We start from the raw sequence: 14,867 nt of genomic DNA, 5'->3' as shown, positions 1-14,867 counted from the left end.
TGGGAGGAAACCGGAGCGCCCGGAGGAAACCCACGCAGACACGGGGAGAACATGCAAACTCCACGCAGGGAGGACCCGGGAAGCGAACCCAGGTCCCCAGATCTCCCAACTGCAAGGCAGCAGCGCTACCCACTGCGCCACCGTGCCGCCCGCAATATACTGTATATATATATATAATATACACAGTATATACAGTAGCTTCCTGTCTGGGTTAAAGTCTGGTGGGTAAGTGACTGTTGGGTTGATCAAGGAAGGGCAAAGGACAGCATGGAAGACAGACTGAATATTAGCTGATTCATGTTTTTTTATTTGTCACTGTATTTATCTGTAATAAAGCAACATGTCCTTTTTTTGGCTGAGGCCAGAAAAGTGATTCGATGAAGAAATAAGGCTTACAGTTCACGCAAATGAACGCTGTCAGCATAAGAGCACCACTGAACAACCTGCAGCTATAATCAGGGAGATAAAGTGGCTGGCGATGAATGAAGAAGACGAGGTGGCGTGCACAGTAAAAAGAGACTGAGTGATGTACAGTGTGGAAAATGAGCTATGAAATGGATAAAGAGAAGTTAAGCATAACTCTTAACTTTGTTCCAGCTGCTGCAGCTGTCAGTGACTGTAGGTGTTACTTCACTAGAAACAAAAGTTTAAACACTAGTCAAACTCAGTCAAACTTCCCTTGGTTGTCTACATTTGAGACTGATGCCTCTTCTTTTCTGTACCCACAAAAAGGTCACTACCACACATATACAGGAAGACTATCAAACATAGTACTGACAATTACATATTTTTGCCCTCAAAGCATATTACCAGCAATTATTATATTCCACTTCAACTAGTACATAAAACCACCCTAAAGTTAAAATAAATCCATTCATTGTATGGGTTGCCTAAATATGCAGCCAGTAAACAACATTGCTGTTTGTAATGATTTAAAATAAAACATGATTCTGTGTTAGAACTTTATTGTCTGGCTGTTGGCATGGAAAAGATTAAAGTCTGAACATATAACTGCTGAAAAACACTAAAATAAATGCTTCAGTGAAGAAATAACATAAAAAAGAAAACAAGAAACATCTAACAAGAAGAATATATACTCAAAATTCACATTATGTCTAGTAATTACATGTTTCGTTTAAAAAGAAAAGTTAAAGTCAGTCAGCAGGCCATCCAGTAATTGATATACAGCAGAAACATTTTACTCATGTGCAATTTTATACTGTATACCATGTTCAAGAGTAAAGAGTTTCAGTCAACTAATAATATTAGCCCCTGGTAAAAAATAATAAGCATATTATTTATAGAAAAGTACTTAATTACATAGTACTTCTCACACATCAAGTTAGCTGATGGCAATATAACTGAGGTACATTATCTTACAAACTTTCCCATGTGATGCCGGGTAACACAGGTAGTATATATAGAGTCTGGAACAGATATCAGTATTAACAGAAGCTGATGTTCTGTTAAAATATTTCTAATAACAATGTATATAATTTTCAATGAAGTTATAAAAAAACACAACAGCATTTGTAAGTCTGTTATCTCAAAATGAAGTTGATCTTGAGCAAAGATCTGTGTTTATGACTCTATCTTGCCAAGCTTAAACATGATCCATAGCAGGTTAGCAAACTATAAACAACTACTTGATGCTAGTGAATTATCATCTTCACTTTTATAAAATGTACTTGTATGAAGCTCACACACTCTAGAAGAATACTCTATGAACAGACTGGTCAAAAATTAAATTATTAAACTAACATGGTCCCCGATTATATCTGGAGAAAAGCTAAGACTGCATTCCATGATAAAAACATCTACTAACAGTTTTGCTTTTTTTTTTTTTTTTTTTAATTTGTTGATTTTATTGTTATCATTCCATACAAATAGTCAATTTTTACAAAAAATAGGATTGAAAACAAATCAGTCCCCACCCCTGAGAAAATGAGCATGGCCAACAGAGTAAAACTTAAAGCTAGTAAAAATAAATTGAGTTTAATAGGCGGATAAAGATAAATGGAGAAGAAAAAGAAATGGGAAGAGAATCTACTTCCTCAGTGCTTTAAGAGCTTATTCTAAAATATTATTGATTAGATACTGCCAGGTTTTGAAAAAGTTCTGCACAGATTCTCTAAGTGAGAATTTGATTTTTTCCAATTTCAAATAATATAAAACATCAGTTACCCACTGACTTTGCTTTTTTTTTTTTGTTACTTCAAGACCAGGATAACCTGTGAACACTGAAGAAATGTTGAATTCTGCTCAGTATCAAGAGTATTCCAGAAAATTCTGGTTGTCTATTACCTGAGGCAGGTTGAAGAATAATAAACGGAGAGTTTTTGAAAGACATAGTTAAAATGCAAAGCTAAACCACTGCAGAAACCCACAAATGTCACTTTGACATTAAATATGGGAAATATCTAATTGTAATTATTGGCAATGAATCTATCACAAGAGGCACTTATTTATTTATTTTTTTCAGTTAACATTACGGTTTGATAGTTTGATTGATCTGATAATATTCACCTTGAAAAATATGCAATACTGTAATACTTAAAATCAGTATTTTTCTCAATGTATAAAAGCTTCACTGAAACTCAATGGTAATGAAGAATGAGAGGAACTGTTATTCTGTTAAATGAAGAACTTCTAACATAACTTCATTGTTAAAAAAACAGGCTAATAAAGATAATATCACAAGCCTGTTGTATTTAAAATATTTGGCACAGTGGTTAGCACTGATGCTATGTGGATCCACCATTCTGAGATTAAAATACACTACCAGTCATTATCTTTGTACAATGTGCACATTTCTCCCTTATACTGTATCTGTGAAGGTTTTCCTAAAACATCACTAAATGACACATGTGTCATGCTAACTGGTGGTTCCAAGTTGGCCCCATGTGAGTGTGGATGTGTGTATGAGTGAGACTTGCAATGGTCTAATGTCCTGCCCAGGGCTGATCCTTGCTAAGCACCCAACGTTTCTGGGACAGGCTCTGGTTCCCATTACTTTGAAATGGAGAACACTGTTTTTTATTAAATGTCCAGGTGATACAAATAGCAGTAATTTTTTTGTATTTTGAAATATTTGTAAAAATTATGCTTCTCAAATTCTGGTTCATTATGAGTTTAATAAATAATGGCATATATGGGAAAGTTTTTGTCTGTTTAATTGTTCAGAAAATTTTATTTCTACATTTAGATTTCCACAGAAACTGTTGAAAATATTAGAACTGTTGTGTCATTAACACGTGAAGAAATATTTTTCAATATGTACTGCAAAAGTCTAAGAGGTCCATACAGGTAGGTAACTTTTTAAATTGTTTTGCTTGATAATTTACTATAACATTCAAATTATACTAAAATGTAAAAACAATATAGATGCAGGGGCTTCCAAAAATTGAATTGTGGTCCTATAGCCCTTGCAGACTCTTCCCATTTCTGCCTGTTTTTTTCTCTGAGTACTCTGGTTTTACCTCTCAAATCCTAGATATGTGCTTGTAAGGTTAATTTTAGAAAATCTAAATTTATCTGTTGTGAGTGGGGATATATACAAGTGTGCCCAATGATGAACTGGCACCCTTTCAATGTTTAGGTCCTACCTTGTGCTAAGTGTGGTGAGATAGACCGAGCACAAAAGCTTGAACTGGAGGAACAGGCTTGAAAATGAAAGATAGTGAAAATGATGATGATGATGATTATTACATATAAAAAAAACAAACGTTTATGTCTGTTTTCTTTGCAGGGCAGAACTGTATAAATCGCCACTATATGGTCTAACTTATGCTATTGGCCAGTCAATTAACTTTTTTGTAAATGCTGCAGTTTTCCGATTAGGATCATGGCTTATTGCACATTGCCAAACACAATTTGAAAATGTGTATATGTAAGTATTTGTTTTTAGAGCTTGTATAAATCGTTAACATCAATGAATTATTATTATTATAACAGTACCATGGTTATTACTGCTCCCTCAAAGTTCCAGCATCCTGGGTCTGAATCCCATCCATATTCTCCACATGTCCTCATGGTTTTTTCTCCACAAACTCAAATTCTCCTCACATATCACCCAACATATGTGCACTAGGGTGGTCCACAAACCAAAGCAAAGAGTTGGTGTTTGTAAAGTCATTTCTTCACAGGGTTTATCTTTGTCCATTAGGAATACCTTACTTACTTGTGAAATTTTGGCCTGATTGTGAATCATTTAGAGGTCGCTCTATTCTGAACATTTTATTGCATTGTTACTACCTATGTAGTCTTGTGTGTGGATCTTAACTGACGAAGTGATTAGTAAACAAAAAAATCTAAAAATTAAACCAAGAATATTCTAATGCTAATGTGGAATTTCTAGAACATTCAAGTATTAAGTAAGAGTTTTAAGAACATTCTAGCAGTAAGTAGGACTTTCAATTTTAGCCCTTTTTGATGACAGGGTCTCAGCAAAATCAAAAGAAATGATGATGGAAAGTGTGCAGCAGCCACTGTTACCAGACATTCCTCGATATCTTAAGCTGAATAATGATTGAACAGCTAAAGTTGGAGGATCTGGTAACAGAAAGAACAAAGTCCTTCTTTGATATCTTTATGGAAAAAGGCAAAAAAAAGATTTTAATTGTTTCTTAAGAAACCACCAGAACAGTGAGCAGGTGAACTAATCTTCAATGAATTTTGTAAAAACGTTTGTCATGCATTCGTCAAAGACTGCTAATATTGTAGACCTAGAAGTTTGGAATAGCTGTCTGCTATTTAGATCAAATGGCCTAAAAACTGACAAATGCAGTGACCTCTAAAAGTTATTTTTATTAAAATTTAGTTTTTTATAAATATAATAAAGAACAAAACTAGCTGTGTGAAGAATAAGAATCTGTTATATATATATATATATATATATATATATATATATATATATATATATATATATATATATATATATATATATATATATACATAATTTTTTTTTTTTTTTTTTTTTTACACCATGCTAGTCTGAACACGTGCTTCAGGTTTATTTTTAGCTCTAGAATGGCTTGAGTGCAGCTATGTGCATGAGTGGTGTCATGTCCAGAACCTTTTCCTGTCTTGTGCCCAAGGCCACTGAGATTGACCCTGGCCCTCTGCACTTCTGAACTTTATTTAGTATGTTTGAGAATGCAATGTTATGTCAGATTTATTTATTCAGAAGTAAAATTTATTAACAGGGGGAATCCATTTACAATGACCGCGGCCATCACAATCAAAAATGAATATAATTGTGACCTTTATTCCTTATTAAAAATGTTGTATTGCAAAAGATAAGAACAATGAAACAATGCTAATACAAATGTTAAATGCCAAATAAGAAACATCTTCCATTGTTATTTGTTTTAGTGTGCAAACCCCATCCTTTCTTATATCACTCTTATTTAATTTATTCATTTAAAATATTTTATTTATGATAACAGTGTTAAAATAGCCATCCATCCATCCATCCATTTTCCAACCTGCTGAATCCGAACACAGGGTCACGGGGGTCTGCTGGAGCCAATCCCAATTGATTAATTTTGTCAAGGGTGTATGTACAGTGATAATGTGCTCTTTTTTTCCTCTTAGAGTTTTCTCTGTAATTGTATTTGCGGCAATGCATGTTGGACAGACATCATCTTTTGCACCAGATTTGGCTAAAGCTAAAGTATCAGCCCAGAGAATATTTGCTCTACTAGAGAAGAAGCCAAAGATTGACATATTTAGTACTGAAGGTCAAAAACTGGTAGGTGATTATAATAAACAATATGAGCATTTCATCTATGTATAATGTGTATAATTATATTCTGTATATTAGGATGTTTCTTTCCACAGTCCAAACACTTTGAATTGGTAAATTGTCTCTAATGTGTGTCTGTCCAGGGATTGTTCCTGCCTTATGCCCACTGCTTTTTGAGACACTCCATTTTCCCCGTGACCCTTTTCAGGATATTAAGATGTTGGTCAGCTGTAATTTAACAGTTAGCATACCCTACAAATTACTTGCATACCATCCATTGTTGATTCCTGTTTTGTGGCTAGTGCTACTAGAATAGATTCTGGCATGTCACATATTCTGAAAATGTTTTATGCATGAGAATTATATATGTTATTACTTTTCCCTTCTGTAGGATCATTTTGATGGTAACATTGAATTCCAAGATGTCCACTTTGCTTACCCTACTAGGAAGAATGTGCAGGTGTTGCAAGGACTTAATGTGAAGGTTTCCAAAGGACAAACACTTGCACTGGTGGGAAGTAGTGGATGTGGGAAAAGCACTTCTGTTCAGCTTCTTGAAAGATTTTATGATCCAATTAATGGACATGTGGTAAGACAATCATTTGGAAATAGTGGTAAAATGATTACCTCTTCTAAGATTGTAACCTTGGAGTGATTAGAAGGCTTATGTGGCCAAATGATCTTTAGATATATGTTATCTGGGTATTTGTACTTCTGATAGGGAAATTTTTTCTACATGCAGGAGGTCAAAAAAGAACAGTCCGTTTAAGATCCCTATTATTGTCTCAAAAAATAAGAGAACATCACCAAGAAAAGGGGTACCTGGACCCACTCCTCAAGCCAAGTCAATGGCTGAAGTTGACCAACGAAAACAGTAGAATTGACTGAAGCAATAGGAAGGCCACTCATTATTTTAGCATATGATTGCCACTTCCCTCATTAATGAGTTCCTTTAATAAAGGTGTAGAAATAAAGCAAAGACACTACGACAGTAATTAGGAGGTGTGGCCAGACAATTGGAAGAGAGTAAATTTTTCCAATTTAGTTTTTAGTTATTTATTTATTTGATTTGTGTGTACAGTGAACCGCATACTATGTTCAATTTTGCTTAAAGAAAAATATATGAACTAGTAATTGTAGCATCTGTATATCAAAAAGAATGCAAGAGACCAAACGTGGCACATATCTATAATAAAAAATAATATAAGACGGTGTATGTAAATTCATTATGTATGCAATGTAAGTATAGTATTTAAAATTACTTTTGTGACAGAATCCTATTTCATGTGATCTTCCCTTTTGCTAACTTTTTTTTCTTGATATATTACATGTGCTGTTGTTGGCATTTTTTGTTTTATTAAAATTATGACATTTTTAAATTTTAGGTTTCTTTAGTGCACTGATTTTACACTGTATGTTCATCTTTTTAGCTTGTAGATGGAAATGACATTACATCTTTGAACCTTGCCTGGTTACGATCACAAATAGGCATAGTTTCCCAAGAACCCATTCTGTTTGATACATCTATTGCTGAAAATATTAGATATGGAGATAACAGTAGAAGCGTGACACAAGAAGAAATTGAAGAAGCTGCAAAGAAAGCTAATATCCACAGTTTTATTGAAGATTTACCAGAGGTGAGTCCACAATTCCATTAAGGATGAGTTTTAATTATACAACAGTTAATATTATTCTAACATTAAGCAACACCTAATGCTCAATTAAGGGAATGAATAGATGGTACCTTCACTGACCACAGTCACTCAGCAAATACACTTAAATTGTCAAATGGGACTTTGTGTTTCATAAATAAAGCTATTAACTTCTTCATAAAACTACATAAGATTGTGGGCTAATATATCTTCAGTATTAACCATCACTGCCTTGGATGTGAATTTTCTAAGGTCACCAATTTAAGGCGGATACTCTGAATGACTCTCCAGAGTCCAGTTCAACACCTTAGGTTTTTAAAGATGAAAGCAGAGAGATTTTTACTTGGAACAGTCAGGATCATGCTGATAAGAATGTTAAACGGACAACATGGATGCTGCCTTGTATGGCTTGCCACTTAAAGGTAGTTCATAGTTCAGTGGTGTAGATCCATTAAATCCACTAAATATCATGGTAAGATAGTGTCTCTGAAGTATTAAAAGACAACCCTGACCCAAAATGTGATTTGAATGCTTGGCTGTCCATAAACCCAAAAATGTGGTTTAAGTGCCCCTTTCTATCTTGGGATTCTATCTAGGGATTTGACTTTAGAGTGTAGAGGCAATTTAGGTATCGGCATGATTTCAAACACAAGCTACAGTATGTTAAACTTTACACCAGAGAATAAATTACTACATGTTTTTTTTTTTATTGATTTGGCACTATCAATGATTAAAAACTGAGTCCATCTAAGGACAACTAAATAAACAAAGGAACACTTGAAATTGTACCAAAAGTAACACCATATTTTGCAGTCTGTGGCAGTTAATCACCATGTTTGCATGGCACATTCATTGTGAATAAATAAACTCTAGTTCTAGTATTTGAAATGTACATGTTTTCAGGAGGCATTGACAAGCTGTCCAAAAGGTCTGAAATACGAGATTGCATTGCCTTTTTATTAATAGTACATTAATTTATTGAACAAAGATGACTTACCTCTCTAGATATGATCATATAGGACAGACAGTTTTATTTGTAAATTATTATTATGTATAAAAATACATCTAATTCATGACTAACAAGTTTTTGCTATATAAGATATGCTAAAAATAGACTTAATTTACTCATATTTGGAGATGTGCTAAAATTCTTTTTGGGCCTTGAATGTTTGATTAAGTACCTAGCAAGAACAGACTGACTGCAATACTATGAATAATTTTCTAAAGCATTAAATTTTAAATGTAAGAAGCACTACTATGAATAACAAATAAATATGAACTGAAAACCAATGTGGTAATGATTTTCAAATTATTATTTGTAAAGAAATACAGTACCAAAGTGGGAGACAAAGGAGCACAACTTTCAGGAGGACAGAAGCAGAGAATTGCGATTGCACGTGCCTTGGTTCGAAATCCAAAGGTGCTGCTTTTGGATGAGGCCACATCAGCACTTGACACAGAAAGCGAGAAGGTTAGTAAAAGTGATTAAAAACTGGAGAATGTATGAAGAGTTGTCCATTACCATATCTATAAGATGGTTGAGATGAGTTAAGACATCCCATGAATCAAGAATGAATCAAGATACTGTTGACCTTCTACCGCTGAACCATTGAGAGTGTTTTAGCACACTGTATTTCAACATGGTATGCTGGCTGTATAGCAACAGGAAAGCTCTGCAGAGGGTAATATCCATGGCAGAGAAAATCATTGATTGCTTTCTGCCCTCCCTGGGAGATATCTCCAGTGCCCAATGCCTCCGCCGAGCCAGGAAAATCATTAAAGATCCTTCCCATCCTGGCCACTCACTGTTCACACTACTGCCCCCCAGCAGGTGGTACAAGTGCATTAAAAGTAGAGCAAAACAATATTTTTCTTGATCTTAAGCACACCAGCAACTTTACAAGGATTAAAACTCAGAAAAGTGTAGAGGTTCTAAAAGTGGTCAGGTCAAGGTCTAGATCTCCACTTCTTTCAGATGCTGTGGAAGGACTTTAAAAGAGCCGTGTGTATACAAATTTCCTCAAATAGCAATGACCTGAAGTAAGTTTGTCATATAATAATAATATGCATTTATAGAGTGCCTTTCACAAACCCAAAGTCGCTTTACATATAGATGGGGAGGGAAAAAAAAGATCACACCGAAGACAAAAGTTTGTCAAAAACGAAAGTTTTAAGTTGAGATTTAAAGGTGGAGAAAGAGGAACAATCTCAGAGACTGGGAAAGAGAGTTCCAGAGTTGAGGGGGCATAACACTAAAGGACCTGCCTCCCAGGCTGGAGATTCTGGTGCGTGGAGCAGTAAGGAGATGACTGCATGAGGACCTGAGAGAGCGACAAGGGGTGTATGGAGCTAGGAGTTGAGTGAGGTAGACAGGGGCAAGGTTATGTAGGGATTTGAAGGTGAGAAGCAGAATCTTGAATTTAATCCTTAATGGAACCGATAAAGAACAGGGGAGATGTGAGCAGAACGCTTTCTGCGGATAAGGACTCTGGCTGCAGAGTTCTGAGTGTACTGTAGCCTCTGTATAGATTTTGCAGAGAAGCCAATGAAGAGGGAATTACATTAATCAATGCGAGACATTATGAATCGATGAACCAGAGTTTGACCATCATTAAAGGACAAAAATGGACAGAGGCAAGCAATGTTATGGAGATGATAGAATGACATTTTGGACAGAGACCTAATGTGTAGCTCAAAATTAAGCGTTGATTCAAACAAAACACCAAGGTTTCTGACAACAGGAGCAGGTATGACAAGTGTACCAGAGAAACCGAGAAGTTAGATGCTTTAGAAAGTAGGGAGTCTGGGCCTACCAGTAACACTTCAGTTTTATTAGCATTAAGTTTGAGAAAGTTATTTTCTATCCATAGCTTAAGACCAGCGATGCAGTCAGTGAGTGCTGGGAGGCGAGTCTGTAGGGGAGTGTATACTAAGATATAACTGTATATCGCCTGCATAGCAGTGGAAATTAAGCCCATGTCTGCGAATAATCTGACCCAATGGAAGGATATAAAGTAGAAAGAGTAATGGCCCAAGGAGTGAACCCTGAGGGACCCCACACACACAAGTGAGGTGAAGGATTTATATCGGCCGAGTGTGACAAACTATTGCCTATTAGAAAGATATGATGTGAATCATTGATTGTCTAAACCAGAGACTCCTACAGTGGAGAGATGTGAGAGGAGGATTTCATGATTAACAGTGTCAAATGCTGCACTTAAGTCAAGAAGGAGGAGAATATTAAGTGAACTGCAGTCTGCAGACCAGAGAAGATCATTAACTACATGGAGAAGAGCTGTCTCAGTACTGTGCTGTGTACAAAAACCAGACTGAAAAGGCTCATAGATTTTATTGTCTAGAAGAAAGGCATGGAGTTGTGTAGCATTGTGTTCCATCACCTTAGCAAAAAAAGAGATAGGCCTGTAACTGGAGAGAGAAGAAGGATCCAAGTCAGTTTTTTTTAAGGATTGGGGTAACTGCAGCAATTTTGGGGGAAGTAGGGACAGAACCTGAAACAAAACATGCATTTATCAATGAGGCAACAGGAATACTAATCATGGATGAGCATGTCTTAAGCAAAGAAGTAGGGGCAGGATCAAGTAGACAGGAGGGGGAATTAGACTTATTAATAAGTTCAGAGATGGTGAGAAAGAGAGTCAACAAGCAAGAAACAAGTGAGTCTTGATGATGGAGATGGCAGATTAGAATGAGTGAGTGATTGAGGTGTGGAGGGAAACTGTGATAGATTTGATCAATTTTGGTATCAAAGAAATGTAAGAAAGCCTGACACTGTTCAGCTGTATTGAGATATGCTAGAGGAGGAGGTTGAAGGAATTTATTAACAGTCCTAAAAAGAGTTCAAGGCCTAGATTTAGCATCAGTTATGAGATAGGAATAATAGTTGGTGCGAGAAGTCTTAAGGGCATCCCTATATTTAAGAATGTGCTCAGTGTAAAGCTGTGAAAGAATTATGAGGCCTGTTATCTTATAAAACCACTCAAGATGCCAGCTAATGGCTTTCATAGCTCTGAGCTCATGAGTGTGCCAGAGACAGGAGCGGGTGACTGGAACCTGCCTAGTTCTTAAAGGAGCAAAGTTATCTAGCAGATGGGAAACACAGTTGTTATAAAGGGAAACCATGCTGTCAGGAGAGGAAAGACTACGCAGGCCAGAAAGAGACGAAGACAGAAGGGAAGCAGCAAACAAATCTGAATTATCAGACCTAATGTTGCGATAGGAGACCAACTTTTACTCAACAGAAGTAGTGGTAATAATGTTAATGTTACATTCGATAAGCTTATGATCAGAAATACCAGAGTGAACCTGAGACAGACATTTTTCAAGCCATTTGAATAAAACAAATCAAGAATATAACCATGAGTATGAGTGGAGAAATCAACATGCTGTATCAAGTTAAAACATTCCAAAGTTGAGAGAAACTCAGCTGTGAGAGAGCAGTTGATATCAACATGAATATTAAAGTTACCAAGAACAATTACAGCAGGGCAAAGTGATGAGATTACAGTGAGAAGTTCATTAAATTCAGACAGAAAATTCACCACAGATTTGGGAGGGCGATAATCTAAGAACAGAAGCACAGGAGGGGAGGAAACCAGCTTCACAGAAATATATTCAAAAGATGGGACTTCAAAAAAGGAGGGTTCCTTCATTGTTAAGGTAGATCTATAAATCACAGCCAGACCACCTCCTTTTCTTGTTAACCTGGGTTTAGATATGTGGCTGTAATCAGGAGGAGTCGTCAGCATGTTTAAATGTAAATAGTCACAAGGTTGTTGCCAAGTTTCTGTAAGTAGAAACATGTCCACTTCCTTCTGGGAGATGAGGTCGTTAATCAGCGATTAAGCCATGGTATGTAACTCATTTTTAAGACATAGCTCCTACATTTTTTAATTATTTTTGTTGAATACACAAAGGGCAATTTAAATGTTTTTGTGTGTTGTTTGTCTAATGTGATTAGATAGATCTTATTGTAGGACTTTATGAGGATATGTGATTATGTGTTACACATAAAACTACAGAAGAGAAAGACGGTGTGCTTTTTCACATCACAGTATATGTGCTTATTGGTGTAACCATTAAAGATAAGCAAAAATTCTCTGATCAAAGCAACAAAAGTTAAAGAGAGAAATAATAATAGCATATCAATAAAATACTCAATAGCTGCTTAACTTGGAGCTTTTTCCTTTCCTTTTAATACAGATAGTCCAGGAGGCCTTGGACGAAGCCAGACAAGGACGTACTTGCATAATTATTGCACATCGCTTATCTACAATTCAAAATGCTGACATCATTGCAGTAATCAGTAATGGAGAAGTAGTTGAGCAGGGAACTCATAGTGAACTGATTGCTAAGGGTGGTGCTTACTATGCACTTGCTAATGCTCAAAGTGGACATTAGTATCAGCCTACAGTGTGGACTGCTATTAAAAGACTCTGGCAAAGATTATGTTTTTGATCAAGTCAAGATGAAATATCATTCTTGCTCTGCTGGCTGCACTTTTAATTTTCCCCAGAATCAAGAAAACACTGTTGCATAAGTTAAATTAGCAGTTTGCTTTGTCAATTTGATAAAGATCTTCAGTATAAAAATGTGTATTATAAAAGCAACATACCACTCAATGTGTTGCCAAGATAGATTACTGTCAGCCATCTCAGGTAAAAAATAAGAGTTCAATATAGATTTTGCTGATTGTAATTAATATTTCATAGTCACTGTTTCTTTACACTGCTGTATTCTCACATTAAGATTTCTTTACACAAGAAAAAATGTGATTTTACTTTGGCATGCTATGCAATTTATTTTTGCCTAAAAGGTTTAGCATTCGGAGATTTCGCTCTAAATGAACTATAATTCAACAAACATACTGCTGTAATAACTTCTACTTTGTATCTTGAAAGCTGGGGGAAGATTATATATAATTGTGCATCAAATGCATCTGCAACCTCTTAAACAAGAAACTATAACTGATTTTTCTTTTATTTCTATTAAAGATAAAAATGGATCTGTAAGTGGTCAAACTAAACCTGTTATTTGAAAGAACATTCTACTGGTGGCAGTGTAACTAGTAGTCACAAGAGCACTAAAAAGTTCAAAGTCTGATACAGTAAAGCTCAGTGTTACTATGTTGTTTGAAGTGGTCAAGTCCTTTTAAACAATGTTTCTTCAAAATCACTGCAAAGATTCAAAAAAGCAGCGAGTATGCTTGTTATTTGAATTGAAATGTCAGATACACGGTAAATTGCACTCAAATAGTATTGACTAGAAGTTAGCAGAATCATACATAATTACCTAAATCAAGCCATTAGTTCAAGAAACACCATGGTATTACTATAATGAACCTGTTGAAAGTTGCTGCATTGAACTTGTGAAGAACCACCATATGATATTCAGAAAATGTTCAAATGTCAGTCACCTTCTGCTTTACAGAACTGAAACGACAGCAGCTCACTTGCAGCAGTTCTATATTCTTGCCAAAGATCCTGAAAAATATGCATAAGCCATTCCTTGGTCTTTATGCAAATGCACTAATAAGCCTATGTTACATGTGATGTTTTTATTCTTTACTGTATTTAAGTTTTTTGTTAAGATACATTTAATAAATGTTACATGTATGATACTGTGTTGTAATTGAAATGTATAGTTGTTTGTATACTGTTATCTTAAGTTAAGCTTTCTTTTTCAAATTGAAGTTCTGAAATTGTCTTTTTATTAAATAATTTATCATTCACCAAATATCCTCCATAAAAATTAATTGAAATGGGACTTACTTTAAATAAATACAATGTAAAAATTGTTGCAAGTATGTGGACTTTTGCATATGGTCAGATATGCCAATTAAATATTAACTTGGTAAAAAAATACAAAAATTGTTCAAACAGATTTTATGTGATGAAGCTGATGAGAAAGATTAAGGAAACAATACAAACGAGAATCTGTGCAAAGGTAAAAATCTTAACAAACAGGTACAAAATGCACCACCAATAAATTTGGCACATTCCAGTGAAAAAGACTGGCTATGCAGATCTTTCCAAGGGCACATTCACATGGGTGTGTCACATTCTGTGTCACAGAAGTCTGCATTCCACAGTATTTTAATCATACTGATAAATGAAAGGAGGTAACAAAAATGGTAGTACACAACATACAGTAGGGAACATGATCAACAAATGATAATTAATGCTAAAGCCCCAGCCTTTTTTGGGACTTTTGTTAGTGATAAAGAAGTTATGCATGCAAGTATATGATAGTCGGATTTACTGCCTTATATCTTTCTTATGCTGACTTTGGTTCGAACTGAAAGATATATCTATTTAGAATGTATATCCCCTCTAAATCAAAATACTGAAACCTTTTTTTCAGATGTGATTGTGCTCACCATTAAAATATTTAGACCTGGTCCATCAATCATGTTGTACTGTCCAAATGTTTCGTGTACGAAGGTCGTTTGA

At 35.3% G+C, this 14,867-nt stretch overlaps 1 protein-coding gene across 2 annotated transcripts in view; it reads left to right on the top strand.

The window, feature by feature from the left end:
- The window catches only part of abcb5 (ATP-binding cassette, sub-family B (MDR/TAP), member 5), a 56,254-nt gene extending 41,737 nt beyond the window's left edge, over positions 1–14,517 (top strand). For both annotated transcript variants that reach the window (XM_028818312.2, XM_028818311.2), the window contains exons 23-29: positions 3,206–3,306; positions 3,749–3,889; positions 5,596–5,752; positions 6,138–6,335; positions 7,177–7,383; positions 8,723–8,869; positions 12,619–14,517. In XM_028818312.2, the coding sequence (XP_028674145.1) occupies positions 3,206–3,306; positions 3,749–3,889; positions 5,596–5,752; positions 6,138–6,335; positions 7,177–7,383; positions 8,723–8,869; positions 12,619–12,816 (1,149 nt within the window). In that variant the 3' untranslated portion in view covers positions 12,817–14,517. The remainder of the gene's footprint in view (positions 1–3,205; positions 3,307–3,748; positions 3,890–5,595; positions 5,753–6,137; positions 6,336–7,176; positions 7,384–8,722; positions 8,870–12,618) is intronic.
- The last annotated feature ends 350 nt before the right edge of the window (positions 14,518–14,867 follow it).

Source organism: Erpetoichthys calabaricus, chromosome 13 (genome assembly GCF_900747795.2).
Source record: "Erpetoichthys calabaricus chromosome 13, fErpCal1.3, whole genome shotgun sequence".
Taxonomy (NCBI): domain Eukaryota; kingdom Metazoa; phylum Chordata; class Cladistia; order Polypteriformes; family Polypteridae; genus Erpetoichthys; species Erpetoichthys calabaricus.
This window is presented reverse-complemented; position numbering and strand designations above follow the sequence as displayed.